At 34.9% G+C, this 21,797-nt stretch overlaps 3 protein-coding genes and 2 pseudogenes across 3 annotated transcripts; all 5 read left to right on the top strand.

The window, feature by feature from the left end:
• The first annotated feature begins 5,101 nt into the window (after nucleotides 1–5,101).
• Nucleotides 5,102–11,934, top strand: LOC133191062 (E3 ubiquitin-protein ligase Midline-1-like). The gene is made up of 2 exons (XM_061326742.1): nucleotides 5,102–5,134; nucleotides 10,150–11,934. Exon 2 carries the CDS (start codon nucleotides 10,156–10,158, stop codon nucleotides 11,815–11,817), a length of 1,662 nt encoding a protein of 553 aa, XP_061182726.1. The 5' UTR covers nucleotides 5,102–5,134; nucleotides 10,150–10,155; the 3' UTR covers nucleotides 11,818–11,934.
• A 5,798-nt stretch (nucleotides 11,935–17,732) lies between these two features.
• LOC133191063 (uncharacterized) overlaps nucleotides 17,733–21,797 on the top strand; it is a 165,693-nt pseudogene continuing 161,628 nt past the window's right edge.
• Nucleotides 19,090–19,509, top strand: LOC133191590 (E3 ubiquitin-protein ligase TRIM45-like). The gene has a single exon (XM_061327337.1). It carries the CDS (start codon nucleotides 19,090–19,092, stop codon nucleotides 19,507–19,509), a length of 420 nt encoding a protein of 139 aa, XP_061183321.1.
• Nucleotides 19,090–20,757, top strand: LOC133191338 (uncharacterized; annotated as a pseudogene).
• LOC133191589 (uncharacterized) lies at nucleotides 19,513–20,748 on the top strand. Its single transcript, XM_061327336.1, has one exon. The coding sequence runs from the start codon at nucleotides 19,513–19,515 to the stop codon at nucleotides 20,746–20,748; it is 1,236 nt and encodes a 411-aa protein (XP_061183320.1).

Below are 21,797 nucleotides of genomic sequence, written 5' to 3'. Positions count from 1 at the left end.
TGATTAAATATCATAGGTGAATATCAAAGGGTAGTAATTTATAATTGTAGAATACAAATTTAAACAACCCTCACCAGCACCACAACACTTGACCAAGTGGTCCAGAATTTCACAAATCTGGTAAAGAACCCTTGCTTATGATATCTTTGTATTCTGTTTGCCTCCTAGATGCTCAGGAGCAGAAAAGAAAATTCTCAAAGAAATAATGCATTATCATTAACCTTCAACACAGCTCCTTCCTAACACCAGAACTCTTGACCAACGGACCATGAAATTTAAATTTGGAAAAGGCACCCTTTCTCATGCATTTATTTTTGTTGGCTTCATACCAAGAACAGAGAGGAATAAATGCATTTTTACTATATAACCAATAGAGCCCCCACCCCACCGGAACCCCGACTCTATGGCCACAAATTTCATAATTTGGGAAGAGGCACCCTTGCTCATCATAACCGTGCACCTATTTTATATGCTTAATGTACAGGTGCTGAGGAGAAGATTTTTAAGAATTTTTTCCCCTATTCACTTTCAATTGATAAAATTATTTTTTTTGAATTCTTAAAATTGCCTTCACTTATATCCATATTTTTTTTCCTATTAAAAATGCAAATTCAGCGCTGCTGAACAATTTGATGCATTAAAAACACTTAGGCGTGTATGAAAAAAAAATAATTTGGGAGAGTGACGATCTAGAAAGTATGCATGTTCCAAATGAGAATCCACCCTAGGATTTCATAGTATCCTGGTAGTAGATGGGGAGGGCCTGAAATTAGATGGAAAGCGCCTACGGAGTGAACAAGAGATGATATCCTAATGCCTTAGAAAGGAGACATTTAGAACAAGTTATGTGAATTAGGTCAATGAGTGTTTATTAGGTCTACCAGAGTCACTTAGGTGACCTATATTGCTATCTGTTTTCGTCCGTCGTCCGTTAACATTTGAACATTTTCAGCTTCTGTTCTTGAACGGCTGAACCAGTTTTGGCATATAAATGTAGCACCTATGAGTGAAGGTTAACAAAATTTTTGAATTTCATTTCCTGAGGCCTGAGGGGTAATCTAAAACCATTAAAATTGATACAATCTTTAAAAATCTTATTCTCTACTTCTGGACATTCTAAGCAGTCAAACTGGTGGCATGATTGTAATAAGCATTTAGCCCTCTACCAAAATTGTGAAATTCATAGCCCCACGGTCAGGGGTTCTGGAGTTAGGGAGGGGCTGTGATGATATATGATAATATATTATTGTGTGTTACACACTGACCAATAATGCCATCAGTTTGTTTCCTTGATTCAAATAGAAAGGAAAGGAATAAACAATATAGTTAAACAGGCTTATTAGGTCTACTAAAAAAGCTAAAATACAATATTGACAGAAGTACACTATGAAAAATGTACATTACTTTTATTAGACCACTACTCGAACATTGTTCTATAGTTTGGGATGGATGTTCGCTACAAGATGTTGAAAAATTAGAAAAAGTTCAACTTTATGCTGCGAGAATAATTACAGGGTTACCCATCATAGCTTCACGAGATTCACTATATTCAGAAACGGGATGAGAATATTAAAGGTGCTTGGACACAGATTTGAAGTTAATATTTTCTCAGATTTTCTGTATAATTTCATGACTTATATAATGCTATAGCATTTCATATTAAAATATAATAAAAATCTTATTTCATCTCGAAGTTATTAAAACTTCGAATTTCTGGACGCGTTGGATTGACACATTCTTGCGCTTTCACATACTTTAATTTTATTCTTAATACTTAAGAAAAGTGGCAATTTTGTTGTGTATTAATGAAAAATATTAAAACTATAACCCAGGAAATTCGGAGTAGAAATGGTCAAAAGCAAAATCCACTCACAGTATTGTAAGTCCGTGCTCAGTGTGTGCAGAGTTTAACAATTGGACACACCCGGTGAATCGTAAACGTTAACAATAACAGAGCTCGTGCCCTGTTTACAAAAAACAGTTTACGTTTCACGGGTGTGTTCAATTTGTTAAACTCTGTACACATCCCAGAGCACGGACTGACAATACTGGTGAGTTGGTTTTGCTTTCGAACATTTCTACTCTGAATTTTCTAGATTATAGATGTAATATTTTTCATTAATGCATAACAAAATCGCTTCTTTTCTTAAATATTAAGGATAAAGTTAAAATTTGTGTAAGTGCAAAGATGTGTTTATCAAACGCGTTCCGGAATTTGTAGTTCCAATAAATTCCAGATAAAATAAGTTTTTAATTATATTTTCGTGTAAATTGCTATTGCCATAAATAAGTTGTGATATTATACAGAAAATCTGAGAAAATATTAAGCTCAAATCTGTGTATAAGCACCTTTAACCTCTTGCAGAGAGGCGTAGCAAATCTAAATACTATGTTTAAAGTACATCACAGTTTGGTATCCGATTATTTAAAAAGTATTTTTTCTTCAATAAGGAGTGTAGAATCAAAATACAACACACGTAATCGAGAAAACTATACTATTCCTTGATACAGACTCGAAATATTTAAGAAATCTGTTGTTCCTGATACAGTAAACCAATGGAATAGTTTAAGTATTACTACAAGAAACAGCCAAACTTCTACTAGTTTTAAAAATAAATTACATGAAAAACCAGCAGACCCCCGCCTTATTTCTGTAATGGTAACAGACGACTTAACATCATACATACTAAACTAAGACACAACTATGATCTTTATAGAAGAAACATTATTGAGAGTTCTAATTGTTCATATGGTACACCAGAAGACCAATATCATTTCTTCTTTGTATGTAATAAGTATCAACATGCTAGAGAGGAACCATTTAGAAGCCTTATAAGTCTTACTAAACCAAACTTTAGGCTAAACATTATTGATTTTCATCTACTGCTGTGGGGAGATGAAACACAAAATGTTGAAATCAATAATTATATTTTTCAATCGGTACAAAAATTTATAAGAGATTCCGGTAGATTCAATTAATTTTTACAGCCTAACACTAAAACTCTAGTTAGTTATATTTTTATCAGGTAAAGAATTTATGTATATATAAAACATATATGTTTGTATATCAAAATTTCTTTTCCTATAGACAGTTGTATTCATTTACGGTGAGAACCTCGTAAGTTGTTAGAACTTGTAATCAAACCATTTGTGTACTATTTATTCAATAAAATATGTCCAAACCAAAAGAATTCCCTCCGAAAGTGTATGTACTCACTTATGTGGTGGATGGGAGCTGGGTCTGTTAGGTGGTTACCATAAACTGACCACCGGAAGTCTGTACCGCAACCGATGTGTATTTTTTTTCTCAGTTGTTTAAAAGTTTTGAAGTAATCATTCAAAATAAGCAAATCAATATAATGTAAAATATCTGTATCTTATTACCTGGGAGCTCGAGATTGAAGATCTTTATCATTGGATCAAAGAAGAAAAGTACTTATATTACATTTTTATTGGAGCTGAATATACTACCAATATTTTATTCTATTACCACTGCAAATTTCTCGTACTGGCATAGACTTGAGAGCATGATATGTCTGATAACTACATAGGAGAAAAGTATGGCATGGTCAGTAGTGAAAAGTAACAAAATGGGTTTATCATGGTCTAAATGTTGGAAAGAACATCTGAAAACAATTAAAGAGATATTTTTTTACAGCACTAGTTTAAGGACAGATGTTAAATTTTAAAAAAAAAAATCATGAAAATAACGAAACCTATGTTTATATAGATGAAACACAGGTACTTGTGGACAGCCCCCCCCCCCCCCCCCGATATTCAACCCCTGGGCATGTTGGACATTTTTTCACAAATTATAGTTATTACACTTATTCATCATGTGTACCATAGGAAAAAATCGTGAAAACCCCAAAATAATCGTTCCACACAAAAATACCCTACTATATACATTATAAGAGAGAAAGGTATGTCACTCCGGTTTGTTTACGTTGTACCCCCACTGGTCTTTCTGGGTTTAAAAACATGTATTTATTTTATTTTAACCTAAAATGTTGGTTCACACTGTCTCTACATATATTTCTGTCCTAGTTCATGCTATCGGATTGACTCTGCGTCTCGTAAGAATTCCACAATTTCTCCTTAAACAGCATTGCAGTCATTGCGTTGAAAAATCCTTAGGTAAACGCAATGGAAGTACACCAAGAATGTATCACTTATTACGATAACGTCCGAGAGAGTTTTGGCATGACGTAATAATCTCTCTCGGGTGTTATCATAAAAGGTAATATATTCTCTATGCACTTCCGTTGCGTTTACCTAAGGATTTTTCAACGCACTGACTGCAATGCTGTTTAAGGAGAGGCGAGTTAAAGCTATCATTCCGTGTAAACTTGAAAACATAAATAAAGTTAAAGAACATCTAGTGTCGTAGTGGAATCAGTGTTTAACATGTGAATGGCAAATATGCAAGTTAATAATCATAGATTTGAGTTATTTAAATAAGGCATATGATATCGCTTGCCAATTATTTTTAAGGCAGCACTTCGTAACGGTTTTAGATGGTTAAAATCCGTCTACTTTCTTTGTTAACAGCAGTGTGGAGTGCAGAAAGAAGGTTTGTTTATAACAGCACTATGGATTTACGCTAGTTTAAATATAGAGTTGTTTCCTGTGACGCGATAAAATGGCAGTGGTTACCTGTCGTTGGATTTTAGGGCGCTCGCGCCCGTTAACCAATGTCAGGGTACCAGTCTACATTAATATAACGATTTTTTTAATACATAGAAGAACTTAAAGCATGTTTAAATATTTTTTTAAAAAAATGAAAAACAATAAAATATGTACATAAAAGGAAAGAGAGTTGTACTTTGTTAGCTAAAGTTTAATAAATTGAAAACACTTAATCCCGCAGAAACGCATGTACAAAATCAAAACCCGTATCAGGACAGACCGCGCTCTTGCGCGGCCTGTAATTAGAAATAGTCATGTTAACCTTTACAACTTTGTCATTTCTCAGGTAACTTTGAACTTTAAGCATGTTCTGTGATATTTTTTGGTAACTATATAAAAAACCTGTCATGTGACAACAAGTTACCAGGAAGAATAAAGACAAACCGAAAGTTGTACAAAAATGAAGTTGAAACACACCAAGAACACGTAAAAGTAGCCAGACCATGTACGTATTTCACCTGTTTTGGGAATTTACTTTTTTTCCTATTTTCTCGTCAAACAAAGTCGGTGTTGATTGTTCCATACTCTAGCACCAGAGGACTGGCGGTACTGTAAATTCTTATAATACTTTGATGTTGCTTTGGTGCACTTACCAGAAGGATATATATATTTTTAATTGACATCAATCCATAGTTTGACAAAGCTTTGGCTGATTTTTCAATTTCAAGGATTCTAGAATTCGTCTGGCTCTGTCGATATCCTTGCCTTGCTGCGTGTTTTGTTGTATGTTTTGGTTTGTTTGTTTGTTTGGGTTTTTTGTTTGTTTTCTGCTATCCTTAATAGTACCTTCTATCGTTGTCCTCTTTTACGTCTCTAAAATATAGGTTCACATCAAAAGGCTGTGGATTTTAGTTTCGATGCCAAACTATCATTAAAATGTCGGAAATTTGACCATCAATTGTTTCCATGTCGTCGATCAGCGCATTGAAAGTTGCAATATCGATGTTTTCCTAAAATTAAAAAAAAAGGAAAAAATTTGAGAGCCATTCTCTGTAATGATTTGCACTTTTATATAGGAGCTGTGGCACGCATAGTCTCAGAATTTCTCCAAACTCTCTAAGATAAAAGTCTTTGATGCCGTTAACTCAAATCAGGCAAAAATTGGTTGCTGCGTGTCATGGTTACCATAGCAACATGTCCTGAAGTTTGAAAAATGGCATTTTTCAACATGTTCAGATTCCCACAGTTAACGTTTGCAGCAAAGCAAACAAGTGGCAATGACTGTTTCTGAAAGTTGAAGGTATGGTGTCTTAAACAGGTTGGGGGGAAACGTAAATTCCGCTATAATAGTGGTATATCACTATTATAGTGAGATTCCGCTATATTTTCAGCCGTATTGACCCTCGATTTCATCAAATAACATGCTTGCTGTTTAAAGCGCAAGTCATGATGGGTATAAAAATGGACACTAATTGGCACCCTTGCATGTTATGAATTTTATTTAATTTTCTGCCGATGCGTTTAATAATGCGAACACACTTTTTAAAACGGAAGTTACATTTTTAACATAGCAACCAGTGATTTCGGTAGTATTCAAGAAAGACTGAATCTCAATTTCTCTCACACATTTGCACAAATTAATGCTTGTAATAACTTTCAAGCAGCATTGAAAGAGGTTTGTCCAATTTACAGAAGAAAGGATGATTTGTGTCTGCATGGTAACGGGTATGGAGGGCTGTTGTGACAAATGAAAAAAACTCATAACATGTATACTTTATTCTGGTGGAACCGATTTATATCAATCGTAAACAATCTGTTAGATGTCATTTCTACAGGTAATCCCAAGTATAATGTTTCTTTTCTTGATGATGAAACCAGAAGTTCAAACGATTAGTCTTATTCGGAAAAGACAATTTTTTTTCTTGCATGGAATTACTTGTAGAAGGGACATTTTACATGTATAAATTTTGCATGATTTATTTATTGTCTAAATTGCTTGAAATTTTTACTACATTCTGTACTGAAAAAAGGCTATGAAATCCTAATTAAAATTATGCAAGAATTAGATTATTTCTGCAACAAGAAATGAAATAAAAGGAGAAAAACTTTGTAATTTGAAAATTTAAACAAGTATTTTCAATGAAATATGAAGATATAGTACAGTAATCAAGCTCAAAAGGCGATTGATACAATATAAATTTTGAGCAGAGCAAACACGAACCTATGAAATCAGCAGCCATGGAGGGATAAGCACCCCCCCCCCCCCTGTCGACCGGTCACACCCGCCTTGTTCTGTTTGTCGTGCTCGTATAAACGGAAAAATCCATAGTCAATTCAAGATGAAAATTTCGCATGAAAGACGTCAGTCAACATTCGACCCAACTTGACAGATTGTATTTGCACATAAGGCCATAGTATTGACCATGGCATTTCGAAATTGACCATGGAGATTTCGGAATACCCTTAATTCATTATTTGTCAGAAGCCTGCTTCGTTTTAAAATTGTTCGGACGGAGAACATGCTCTTGCGTATTTTGAATCAACTGTGAGACAGAAACCCCATATTCAGGTGATAGTATATTCCTACATAACTAAGGGAAGTTGAGATAGAAAAGTTGAGGTCATCAGGTTTATCATAAAGTTTGTTGTTGGTTTGCCATCAATCTCTTTCTCCAATATCCAAATATGAAGTATAGTTCTGTCATATTCCGTGGTGTCTTTTATCACCAATTATTTACATACTTTTATATTTTCGGAAAGTGCAGCTACATTTCGTGAAATTTTTGTTGGATGAAAATGTATTATGAATATATCAGAATAAATTAATCATTAAGTACTTTTATGCTTCATATAATGATTTATTGCAATTGAACTATAAAAAATCGGTTCCACCAGAATAAAGTATACATGTAATGGGTTTTTTTCATTTGTCACAACAGCCCTCCATACCCGTTACCATGCAGACACAAATCATCCTTTCTTCTGTAAATTGGACAAACTCTTTCAATGCTGCTTGAAAGTTATTACAAGCATTAATTTTGTGCACATGTGTGAGAGAAACTGAGATTCAGTCTTTCTTGAATACTACCGATATCACTGGTTGCTATATTAAAAATGTAACTTCCGTTTTAAAAAGTTTGTTCGCATTATTAAACGCATCGGCAGAAAATTAAATAAAATTCATAACATGCAAGGGTGCCATTTTTATACCCATCATGACTTGCGCTTTAAACAGCAAGCATGTTATTTGATGAAATCGAGGGTCAATACGGCTGAAAATATAGCGGAATTTCACTATAATAGTGATATACCACTATTATAGCGGAATTTACGTTTCCCTCCAACCTGTTAAATGCATGATAAACATGTTTGGTAAATGAATTATTAAATATGTTACTATGGAAAAGTATTCAAAAGTAATAATTTTGTTCATTTAATTTTATAAAGTCATACACTTAAGAATAAAAACAATTATAGGTTGAAATGCAAGCAAATAATAGACAAAAGATCTTTGTAACATATACCAAGGACGAAATATATTTCTTATAGGTTGGCAATGGTTGCCATGGTTTTAATACCACAAAAGGATTTTAAATTTACTCTCTTAGTGTTTTAATCTTATCCTATCTTTTTAAAAAGCATATTTCTATATAACTGATGATCAATTTTTAAAGGCATTGGTGTGACCCCATTTTCACATTTCCAAAAATTCATTTTTAATTCTTCAAATAGAGCGTTGCTATGGAGATTAGCCGAAAAAATATGCATAAAATTCTGAAAAATATTCTGTTTCCTTGGATACGTATCCTTGTATGTAGTTTCCCAAAACTTTTATGATTGATATTTATGAACAACTAACCTGACTTTCAATTTTGACTACCACCTAATCTCTAACTGGATGCAAAAAGCTGGCACATAAGGTTTAATATTGATATAAAATTAACAAAATCGAACATTTTTCCTTCTTGGTAACCATAGCAACAGTGTTGTATTTTTCAACAAACTTTATCAATATATGAAATTCAACTTTTGTTCTACCTGATAAGCACTATTCAAGGTGAGTCAAATAATATGTTTCTTGATTAAAAGGTAAGTAATTTCCTAAGGCAGCAAAAAAGTATCACTTTAAACTACTGGTACGTTGTTTCCATGGTTACACTGCAAAGTAACAATTAATTCCAATTTTTCTTATGTTGTCAGTGTTGCAAGGTCCTAAGGATGTATATGTGCTAGTCATGAATTTTATTGTTTTTCCTCAAGATAGTAGCATTAACCGAATCTTAACAACAGATTTTGCATGGTTACACTGTGTTACCATGGCAACCATGGAAGTTATTTTTAGAATAATATTGCCAATACCTAATTACTTAAGGTCAATATTTTTATTGTTTTTCTTAGATTGTTGATTGAGTTTGATCATGTAACACCTATTATTAGCAAAAATTGAGCGTTTTTCAGCATTTTTCAGTATCTAAAATGTATTCCAAATGTACCCATGGTTACCACTTACTTAGAGATAAATTCTAAATAGTTTCTTTATAGCATAAGTGGAAACAAGGTGTCATATTTTTGTGAGAATGGTATGTTTGTTAGTCTTTATTAAGGCTTAATAAAGATTCAAAGAAGCTGAAAATCTCAATTTTCCAACTTTTCTGGCTGTTACAATGGCAACCAAGACACATAGTAACGAATTTTTTTGATATACGTTTCTGGTGTCAAGTTGTAATAATGGGCAAAGTTTCATAAAAATCGGTGACCATGCGTGGCAGAGAAGTTTAAGTGGTTACAGAGAATGGCTATTAAAAATTATAAAGGACTAAATAAAAATTGATAGCAAAAAGTCAAATAAATCAATTTTTATCAATGAAGGTTTTCGATTTGACGGCATCAATGCACAGACTCATGACCCCTGACATTGTGAACTTTTCAACTATGTTAATGAAACTTGGAGATAACGAACCGTAAATATAAAGCCATTGTTTCAAAAGCTTTTTTTAGTGATGTAGTATCAGGAGGGGGGGGGGGGGCTGGCCTTTCACTTTTTTCCAATCATTACTTTTTACTATTGAAAATGTTCATTGAAAGGCTGGTTACCCGCCCCTTTTTGTTGCAATATAGTGAAATCACGTATTGTGGTAATGTATGTATAAGATTTGGCTATGAAAAAAGTTGAACCCCCCCCCCCCCCAACACACACACAAACACAAAATAGAATTTAGGATTTTGGAGTTTGGACAATTTTCCTTTTTTTTTTTTTTTTGAGTTGAATTGGTGAGTTGAAATTTTTTTCCTCCTCCTTTCAAAAACGATACTACGTGTCCTTTTTATGTAAATTTGTGGTTGAAGAATGTCAATGAATTAAACATCATTGAGATTTGTTCTTACTGGCTGCCTCTGCCTTTAAAAAATGAAAGTTTGGAACAATTAAAAACTCTTGGTTAAAAGATTCTCACTTTATCCCACGATTTCATGTGCAAGATTAGAACTTTTTTAAATGCCTTATGTTGTTTTGTTTTGCAGATAGGAATGACCACTGCCACCTCCCAAGCACAGGAACTCATAACCTGTGACCTTTGTGTCAAACCTGTCCAGCAATTCTGTAACAGCTGCCAAGTCGGTCTGTGTGAAGACTGCATCAACAAACATGTCAAGAGTCTCAAGTCCATGAAGCATGACATTGTACCTTTCACAAAGCGTACAGTACAGCTTGTGTTCCCTCAGTGTACATCTCATTCCCACCAGAGATGTGAGGTCCACTGTCAACAGTGTGATGTCCCAGTCTGCATCAAATGTCTCACTGGTCCTAAACATAAAGGCCATGAGTTTCATGACATGGCAGATATTATAGCCACAAACAGAGAAAAAATTAAAAAAGAAACGGAAAAAATTGAAGCCTTTATTAAAAAAAACACAGCTCAGGAGATAGACATTGAAAACAAAATTTCCGAATCCATGGCCCATTATGAAGATTTACAGAATCAGACCAAAGATCATAGACAACAATGGCACCTAGAGGTGGACAACATCTTTAACAAAATGGAATCACTGATCCAGTCACTCAGACATCATCATATTACAACTCTAAAATCATGTCAGTCCCAACTCAAAAGTCAGAATTCGAGTATGAACCAAACTATTCAAGAAAACAGAGAAATTCTGAAGTCCAACAAAGTATCTGATGTCAGTAACTACAAATCCAAACTAAAGGAATACAGGAACATTCCACAAATACCTGATTTACCATTGCCCTCTCTTCAAACAAACACAGTCCAAGGGAGAGAACTCAGCATAGAATTAGGAGAATACAAGGCTACACTGACACAGACATCACTATCCAGTCTGAGAGATGAAGTATTCTTTTTATCTGTTAAGGAATTATTAGCAGAAGCCAAAGTGATTGCAAACATTCCAACAAATGTTAAAAACTTACTTAATGTGGCTTATGTAGGATCAGATAAAGTTTGGATTAATGGAGATGACAAAATGATAACCTGTGTGGACATACATGGTGCTGTACAAGACACTGTCACCAGTACATGTGAGACATTCCCTAATGACATTATAGTGACCAGACAGGGAGAACTGATATACAGTGATGGTGTCAATAGAACTGTGAACATTGTCAGAGATGGGAAGACAGAGACACTGATCACCATACCAAGGGGCTGGCGTCCAGTAGGACTGTGTTGTAACAGGTCAGGGGACATCCTAGTTAGTATGCGTACTTCTGATTATAATCATCGTAAAATAGTCCGTTATCAGGGACAGAGAGTGACACAGGAAATAGAGAAAGATGAACATGGTGATCCAGTCTATCAAGGAGGACAATATAATGTATATGTGGTGGAGAACAACAATGGAGACATAGTGGTCTCTGATCTTAATGCTAACACAGTGGTAGTGGTGGACAGGACAGGAAAAGTCAGATTCCGATACAACAACAAACCTCCAGGGGGAAAGAAATCATTTAGTCCTACACAAATAGTGACAGACTCCATGGGTCACATTATTGTGGGTGATGAATTCAATGACTGTCTACACATCCTAGATCAGAATGGACAGTTCCTAAGATGTGTGGATAATTGTGGACTTAAGCGTCCTGGTGGACTGAGTGTGGACAGTGAGGGGAGGTTGTGGGTAGGGTTATGTGATTCAGGGGAAGTAAAAGTCATACAATACATGAAATAAACAGCAAATATTGACTCTATTCGAAATGCCAGCATTATGAGTTCATTACCTGAATTAAAGATAACAACACTCACATTATGTTTATTTCAAGTTTTGACAGCCTTAGGATATACAATGTGGAGAGATAAAAAATAATTGTTTTGTCTGTTATAAATTTGGTTAGCTTTAATACACAATTCATTGACTAATTAAAGCTTCAGAATTATATTAATGCAGCTTATGTTGGAATAAAATATAGATTAGAGTGAAATATGGAGATAACAAACATCATTCAAGCCCAAAGTCCATTTACACAATACAAATCAACTGTAGAAGAATGATATCCTGGAAGGTTAAGAAAATTCAGAGCTGATCACTCGAAAACAGATTCAACTTGAAAGTTATTCTAACAAGAGTCATTAGAAAACAAACAAAAATATTTATTTTCTGCCCTTGCCTAGCTCATTCGTACCACTGATGTCTCTCTCTCATTTTCTTTTAGAATATTTTATTCATTAAACATATGAATTGGAATGAACATCAGGCATAAATGCCTATAATCGTTCAAGGTCAGGGTATGAATCCAGAGAGGGAGAGGGGAGAGGGTATGTGTGTGAGAGAGTGTGAGTGTGTATGTGTGTGGGGGGAGGGGATGTGTGTTCTCGAGGGTGTGTGTGACAGTGTGTGTTTGTATGCCACAAAAGAATGCAGAATGTGCAGGTTTCCTTACAAAGTACTATACTTAAAATAAAATAATATTGTTTTTCCCTGTAAATTATGTGAAGAAAATACCAATAAGTGTCCAGATGCATCCCTCAGTGATGGAGGTATCTCACGTTCATGAACATAAAACGAGATTGAGACACACCCCCACCCCCCCTCAAAAAAAAAAAAAGATTTAATTTTAGTTTTGTATAAAACTACCTAATCCCTATTTTTATATAATAATTGTAAAAGAGTGGAGATGCAGATGAGATCCAGAAGTGAAAAAAGAATTAGATAGATTACATGATCAGTACGTATTGGTCCCTGCTGACAAAGCAGGTAACAACATTGTCTTTGTTTGTAAGGCTCATTATATTAAATGTATTTTAGAGGAACTTGGATTTGATTCTACAAGTGGTAATCCAACTTATACTCATAGTTCCCTTTCTAAGGAAGAAATTCTTCAAAATCATATGTCAGTTTTGAATATTTTTAATATTCCAAACAACCAAAATGAATTCGAATTACCATATTTATATTGGATTCCGAAACTTCATAAAAATCCTTACAAACAAAGATACATAGCGGGTTCCAGTAAATGTTCAACCAAGCCTCTATCTTTACTCCTCACTAAGATATTAACAGTGGTGAAGGAGAAACTTCAAGAGTACTGTGCAACAATATATTCGAGAAGTGGTGTAAATCAGATGTGGATACTTAAAAATTCCAAGGAACTTTTGGAAAATTTGAAATCACAAGATTTTACCAAAATCAACAGCTTAAAAACTTACGACTTTTCAACTTTATACACAACCATTCCCCACGATAAATTAAAGTCCAGGCTTTTTGAGATCATTGACAGCTGCTTTTTCAATAAAAATGGAACTCGTAAATATACTTACCTTGTCATTGGTCATTTGCAAAATTACTTTGTTAAAAAACATTCTGATTGTACACACAAGTACTCTGAAGTTGACATTAAAAAGATGCTTGAGTTTCTGATTGACAATATCTATGTGGTTTTTGGAGACCAGGTCTTCCAACAATCTATTGGAATCACTATGGGTACCAATTGCGCCCCGTTATGAGCAGACCTTTTTTTGTATTCATATGAAGCAGAATTTGTCCAAAATCTTGTACGTGAAAAGAAGAAAACACTTGCTGTGGCGTTCAACTCGACATTTAGATATATCGACGACGCATTGTCAATCAACAATGGCTATTTTCATTCTTATGTCGATACGATATATCCTGGTGAACTTGAGATAAAAGATACCACAGAGTCTGACACATTTGTTTCATATTTGGATATTTTACTTGAAAAAGACGTTAATGGTAATCTAACAACCAAGCTTTATGATAAACGTGATGACTTCAACTTTTCAATCGTCGACTTCCCTTACTTATGCAGCAATATACCCTTATCACCTGCATACGGGGTTTATATCTCTCAGTTGATTCGATACGCAAGAGCATTCTCTGCATATCGAACAATTTCTAAAACGAGGCAAGCTATTGACAAACAAGTTGATATAACAAGGATATCAACAGTCTTGTTTGAAGTCATCTTTTCGCATGTTTTACAGTCGATACAATGACCTTGTCAGCACATACAACCTATCATTGAGTCAAATGCTGACTGACGTTTTTCATACTAATTGTTAGGCCATTATTTACACACTGAACTGTCGACGGATTTCTCTCTTATTACCCGATCATGACCAGGTGCACACGGCGGGTGTGACCGGTCGGCAGGGGATCGTCACTCCTCCATGGCACCTGATCCCACCTCTAAATTTTGAGGTCCGTGTTTGCTCTGCTTCAAATTTGTATTGTTTCATTGAACTTTCGAGATTGAATACTGTTCATTATTTTCATATTTCGTTTTGGCGATCGTACAACTAAAAAAAAATGATAAACATGCGATCGTGCAATTTGAAATTCATTAAATACATTTCATTAAATATAGTGAGAGATTACCAATTTACAGGGGCTGAAAGTCTGTCGAAACAGAACAGGACACCGAACATTTGATTTTTAAGAAGGGGGGGGGGGGGAGGATTTGACAGATTTTCTAATCTTCTGCTTGAATAGTGTCCACATTTAAAGACAACGAAATCAAAAATCCAGAACTCTTGCTTTTAATTGTCTATTGGCACTTAATTAAAATAATCAGATACTTGCAAGGACCGGATTATAGGATTCTAGAAAAACAGGTTTTATTGTCTATGGAATGGCTGTTCAATCACAGGAGCTGGTATACCTATAAATTTTATCGAAATTTTCAGTAAATAAAAAAAATACGTAATACACTATATTATAAAAATAACAATTACAGGCGTTGGCATACCTATCAATTTAGCCAACATTACAAATGCTATCATTAAAGCCAAAGTTACAAGTGTTATCATTTTAGAATTTTTTATTTACTGAAAAGTGTTATTATTATAGTATTCATTTTTTTTTTATTTACGGGATACTGAAAATTTCGGGAAAGATGATAGGTAGGTGTCTTTTTTGACATATTTTATTTCTTTCTAACGAAAGTCATCATGTTAGAGATTTTATTTAAGAAATAAAATATTTCAGAAAGGACATACATGTATGCCAACTCTTGTGGTTCAATTATTAATACCTTACTCTATTAAACTCAATTCGATTCAAACTTTTTTCCCCCATTTTTTTTTTCAAACATAACCTTTTACTGTTGAAATGTTCATTTAAAGGTTGGTCCCATTTCTTTGTTGCAGTATAGTCAAATCGGGATAATCTGGTACTTTCTGGACACAATTTGTTTGTGAAAGAAGTTGAAACCTAACTCCACCCCCCCCCCCCAAAAAAAAAAACACACACACACACACACACACATTCTTGTTATAGGATTTTCGAGTTTGGACAATTGTCATTTTTTTATTTTGCTTGTCAAACTTTTTAATGTAATTTGTCATCCCCCCTTAACTTTTCAAAAACGATACTACATGCCTGCAGATGAATTCTATTCTGTTGAAATAAATTATATAACACAACTGTTATAACTTTGAGGTAAAATTCCTACTTTACATTTTGCAAGCCCTCCAGTTCATTTTCTATAGTATCTCCTTGTTTAACATAGATAAGTTTAATTTTTATTTTCTTATATTCATGTAGGTCAATTTTAAGAGTTAAAAACGATATATCACAATGACTGACTGCCTTATTTGAATGTAATAATATACAAGTTTGACTTTCCAGAAAGCCATAAATGTCATCTCTTTGTCTTCATGAATGTCACAGAATAAACAGTGGAATGTTACATTATTTTTTCAGCTATTACATGCAGTAGTATCGCTTTTGAAAAAAAGGGGGGGGGGGAAATCGACGACTTATCTGAACAATCTTTGACAAGGGGGAAAAGGGGCTGTCCAAACTCCACATTTTCATTTCTTGAAAGGGAGGATTAAAACTTTTCCAACAAACATATTTTATATTATAGTACATTCCCATGGGATGATTTGACGTACCATACTGCAACAAAAGATGGAAGATGGGGCAAGGACGCGCCTTTGAATGAATATTTTTAATGTTTGGGAAAAACATGGAAGGGGGACGACCCTCCTGTTGCTACATGCCTATATTATTTTACTTGTTGTAAATATGCTTTATTCATTTTGAATATTTTTTGTACAATGTCTGTAAAAAAAATCTAACCACTGAGAAATATTCGTAAAAATTAGATATAAAACAATTGTTCCGTATGAAGATGGATAAAACCTTAGCGTTTCTTTTGACTTTAGTTTGTAGTTGCCTACTACAACAGCAAAGCAGTTTTAAAGCGATGACAAATATACATCGAAATAACACTTTCTAAATATACTTTACTCTGATTTGTGCTTTTTTTATTTCATGCTTATTACGATCGCTTTATAAACGATACATGTCGTTGACGATCGCCTCGCAGTTGTCAATATTTCCAGTTAAAAGTTGTTTTGTTGCTAATGAATGCAGTTTTAATTTTAAATTTTAAAAATGTTTAGTTCACACCTCCAAGAATTCATAGAAATACTGTAGTAGATAATAATAATAACAGTTTTAAACTATTTCAAAGCATCGAAATTCGATGTTTGGAGCATCGTCGATTTGATCGGTAACATTTGCACAGAAAATATTGAACAAATTTATTCTAGGTGAATACTAAACTGTACATATTAACCCTATAATAAAATCTTTCCTAGTTTTATTTATAGCTGGTTATACTCCAGCACATAGCTTTCCTAGATTTATTTACAGCTGGTTATACTCCAGCACATAGCTTTCCTAGATTTATTTACAGCTGGTTATACTCCAGCACATAGCTTTCCTAGTTTTATTTATGGGTGGTTATACTCCAGCACATAGCTTTCCTAGTTTAATTTATAGCTGGTTATACTCCAGCACATAGCTTTCCTAGTTTTATTTATAGCTGGTTATACTCCAGCACATAGCTTTCCTAGTTTTATTTATGGCTGGTTATACTCCAGCACATATCTTTCCTAGTTTAATTTATAGCTGGTTCTTCTCCAGCACATAGCTTTCCTAGTTTAATTTATGGCTGGTTATACTCCAGCACATAGCTTTCCTAGTTTTATTTATGGCTGGTTATTCTCCAGCACATAGCTTTCCTAGTTTTATTTATGGCTAGTTATACTCCAGCACATAGCTTTCCTAGTTTTATTTATAGCTGGTTATACTCCAGCACATACAAAACTGCTTAACTTACTCCCTACGATACTTTCTTCTTCAAGGATTTTATCAGTTTTGCCGATCGCGCAAAAATTTTCAACCGATCAGCTGGGCCGACATGTTTTGATGACCGTAAACTAAATTACGGTCATCGGCTTTCCTACAGTGAAGATAAGGCTAAGAGTTAAGTTTCATGACTGATAAGGCAAGCTTTATCGTGTGTACCGGCCATTACATAAAACCTTTATAAACACTCTGAAAATCCCAGGGGGGTTGGATACACCCATTCCCCCTCTAGATCTGCGCGTATAAAGTGCAAAAATTAAGTAAAACTTATCAAGCTAAATCTCAACTCTACCTCACGCATTTAATAGCATTGAAATAAAAGAATCAAAGTGGAATTGGAATTAATCAGTCATGTTAACCTTTACAACCTTGTCATTTCTCAGGTAACTTTGAACCTTGAGCATGTTGTGTGATATTTCTCAGGTAACTATATACAAAACCTGTCACGTGACAAGTTACCAGGTAGAATAAAGCCAAACCGAAAGTTGTATAAAAATGAAGTTGAAACACTCCAAGAAGAACACGTAAAAGTAGCTGGACCATGTACGTATTTTACCTATGTAACTGTTTAAGGAATTTTTTTTTACTCTATTTTCTCTTGTAACAAAATCGGTGTTGAGTGTCCTATATTCCTCTCTTGTACCATAAATTCTGATAATACTTTGATGTTATATTTACCAGAAGAACAATTTTGTTTTAATTGACATCAAGCCATAGTTTGACGAAACCTTGGTTGAATGAGGTCAACATTTTTTCAATTTCAAGAATTCTAGAATTCGTCTGACTCTGTCGATATCCGTGCCTTGTTGCGTATTTTATTTTTGTTTGTTATATAGTTTGGTTTGGTTTTTAGTTTTGTTTTTGTTCCTCTGCTATCCTTAATGGTACGTTCTATAGTTGACCACTTTTACGTCTCTAATATATGGGTTTACATCAGAAGACTCTGGTTTTTAGTTTCGATGCCAAACTTTCATTAAAATGTCAGAAATTTGACCATCACTTGTTTTCACGCCGTCGATCAGCGCATTGAAATTTGCAATATCGATGTTTTCCTTTGAAGAAAAAAAGAAAAATTAAAAAAAAAAATTGATAATGAAATAAAAAAAATAGATAGGAAAGAAGTCAAGGAAATCAATCTTTAATTATCAATAAGGGTTTCCATTTGACGGCATCAATGCACAGACTCATGGCCCCTGACATACGAACCGTAATAATAAAGTCATTGTTTTAAAAACTTTTTCAGTGATGTAGTGTTACATGGGGGGGGGGGGCAGTGGGCCTCGCCTTTCACTTTTTTTCCAAACATTATACTTTTTACTATAAAAAATGTTCATTGAAAGGCTGGTTGCCAGCCCTTTTTGTTGCAATATAGTGAAATCAGTTAATGTAGTAATGTGTGTATAAGATTTGGTTATGAAAAAAAGGTGGAACACCCCCCCCCCCCAAACACACACGAAATAGAATTAAGGATTTTGGAGTTTGGACAATTTTTTTTTCTTTTTTGGGGGGTTGAGTTGGTGAGTTGAAATTTTTTCTACCCTCTTTCAAAAACGATACTACGTGTCCGTTTTACGTAAATTTTGTGTTTGAAGAACGTCAATTTATACTTGTTCTTACTGGCTGCTTCTGCCTTAAAAAAACCCCGAAAGTTTTGAACACTCAAAAACTCTTGGTCAAATTGATTAGATAAAAAAAATAACAAGGGGAAAAAGACCATTATCATGATTCCTGCCAAAACAAATTCTCACTTTATCCGACGAGTGCATATGCAAGATTAGAACTTTTTTTTTAAATGCTTTATGTTGTTTTGTTTTGCAGATAGGAATGGCCACTGACACTACCCAATCACAGGAACACATAACCTGTGACCTTTGTGTCAAACCTGTCCAGCAATTCTGTAACAGCTGCCAAGTCGGTCTGTGTGAAGACTGCATCAACAAACATGTCAAGAGCCTAAAGTCCATGAAGCATGACATTGTTCCTTTCACAAAGCGTACAGTACAGCTTGTGTTCCCTCAGTGTACACCTCATTCCCACCAGAGATGTGAGGTCTACTGTCAACAGTGTGATGTCCCAGTCTGCATCAAATGTCTCACTGGGCAACATCAAGGTCATGACAAAGTGGACATGGCAGATATCATAGCTACAAAGAGAGAAAAAATTAAAAGAGAAACAGAAGAAATTGTGGCCATTATTTCAAAAAACACAGAGCAGGACAAAGGCAACGAAAACAAAATTTCCTAATCCATGGCCCATTATGCAGATTTACAGAAACAGACCAATGATCAAAGAAATCAATGGCACCTAGAGGTGGACAACATCTTTAACAAAATGGAATCACTGATCTTCTCACTCAGACATCATCATATTACAACTCTAAAATCATGTCAGTCCAAACTCAGAAGTCAGAATTCCAGTATGATCCAAACTGTTCAGGACAACAAAGAAATTCTGAAGTCCAACAAAGTGTCTGATGTCAACAACTACAAATCCAAACTGAAGGAATACAGAATCATTCCACAAATACCTGATTTATCATTGCCCTCTCTTCAAACAAACACAGTCCAAGGGAGAGAATTCAGCATAGAACTAGGAGAATACAAGGCTACACTGACACAGACATCACTATCCAGTCTGACAGATGAGGTCTCCTTTTTATCTGTTAAGGAATTATTAGAAGAAGCCAAAGTGATTGCAAACATTCCAACTAATGTTAAAAACTTATCTAAAGTAGCCTGTGTAGGATCAGATAAAGCTTGGGTTAGTGGAGAAGACAAAATGATAGCCTGTGTGGACATACATGGAGCTGTACAAGACACTGCCACCACATGTGAAACATCCGCTAATGACATCACAGTGACCAGACAGGGAGAACTGATATACAGTGATACTGTCAATAGAACTGTGAACATTGTCAGAGATGGGAAGACAGAGACACTGATCACCACACCAAGAGGCTGGAATCCAGAGGGACTGTGCTGTACCAGGTCAGGGGACATCCTAGTTAGTATGGGTACTACTGATGGTAGTCATCGTAAAATAGTCCGTTATCAGGGACAGAGAGTGACACAGGAAATAGATAAAGATGAACATGGTGATCCAATCTATCAAGGAGGAGCATATGCAGTATTTGTGGTGGAAAACAACAATGGAGACGTAGTGGCCTCTGATGTCAATGCTGACACAGTGGTGGTGGTGGTGGACAGGACAGGAAAAGTCAGATTCAGATACAACAATGAACCTCCAGGGGGAAAGAAATCATTTGGTCCTAGTCAAATAGTGACAGACTCCATTGGTCACATCATTGTGGGTGATGAATTCAATGACTGTCTAAACATCCTAGATCAGAATGGACAGTTCCTGAGATGTGTGGATAATTGTGAACTACATGTTCCTGGTGGACTGAGTGTGGACAGTGAGGGGAGGTTGTGGGTAGGGTTATGTGATTCAAGGGAAGTGAAAGTCATACAATACATGAAATAAACTTCAAATGTTTACTCTTGTGAAGTTGATTTTTTTCATGAAAATTAAGGGGGGCGAACTTCTACTGGGATTTCTTGTTATCCTTTGACGCTTTTGTTGATTCCTTTTGGGGTTTATTGTTGCTCAAAGAGTTTTGGGATTGCAGTTAATAGATTGTTTATATGTTCCATTTCAATAGCGTTCCTTTTGTTTTTAAGCTGGGATTTTATCAAGTATCTGTGTATAAATCGTATTCCAATATTCATAAAATAGGCGGATGAGACTGCGGCTGAAATTTAGGTGTGCTTTCTCCCAGTTTAGGAGAAATATAGTATTACTGTCTGGAATTTGTGAAATGATTTTGGTACTTAAAGTTTTTGGTATGAGGTCCTGTTTTGGCATTTATTCAGGTATGCGGCATGATGTTTTGTTCTTTGGAGTTTGATATGGAGTTTTCTGAGTGTCCTAAAAATGGGTACATTTTCTTCTGATATTTTTGGTTTCTCGGAAGGTCCGCCTGAATCAGATGTTGCAACAGAGGGTTCTTTCCCTGTTGTTTCTTGTTGAGATTTGTTTGTTGTTTCTGGATATTCTATATTCGTTTTGGATTGTGATGAGTTGGGGAATCTTTTTTGGGGGTTACTAATGTCTGCCTTGAGTGTTTCATTCACTTTCTCGTTAAAGGATTCTTGGAACTTTGGAATGGAGTTGGTGGCCATAATGTATAGCGCTGATCGGAATGGTGGATACCTAATGGTATGCAGGGGTCCCAGTACCAATGTAGAATACAAAACAAAGAAAAACTGTAGACCAACACCTTGAGGTTAAAATTGCGGAAGATTCTCACGTGTAACTATTTCCTATTTTTTCAACTATTTTTCTGGCTGTCCTCATCCTCTCCCTCACTTCTAAAAAAATGTCACATGTCTGTCTACCAATTGATCTTTCAGTTGGAAACTTACCAGATTGTTGAAATAGAAACGTTAAATAAAATACTTTCTTTTAAAAAGTTTTTATTACACTCAGTAGCGGATCAAACAGGGGGATGTGTCAGGCGCACCACCTGGGAT

The sequence above is a fragment of the Saccostrea echinata genome, unplaced genomic scaffold (assembly GCF_033153115.1).
Source record: "Saccostrea echinata isolate AGI-Se365-2 ecotype Australia unplaced genomic scaffold, CSIRO_AGI_Sech_v1 ptg000023l, whole genome shotgun sequence".
In the NCBI taxonomy this organism is placed as follows: Eukaryota; Metazoa; Mollusca; class Bivalvia; order Ostreida; family Ostreidae; genus Saccostrea; species Saccostrea echinata.
Note: the sequence above shows the minus strand (reverse complement) of the source record. Positions and strands in the feature narration are given on the sequence as shown.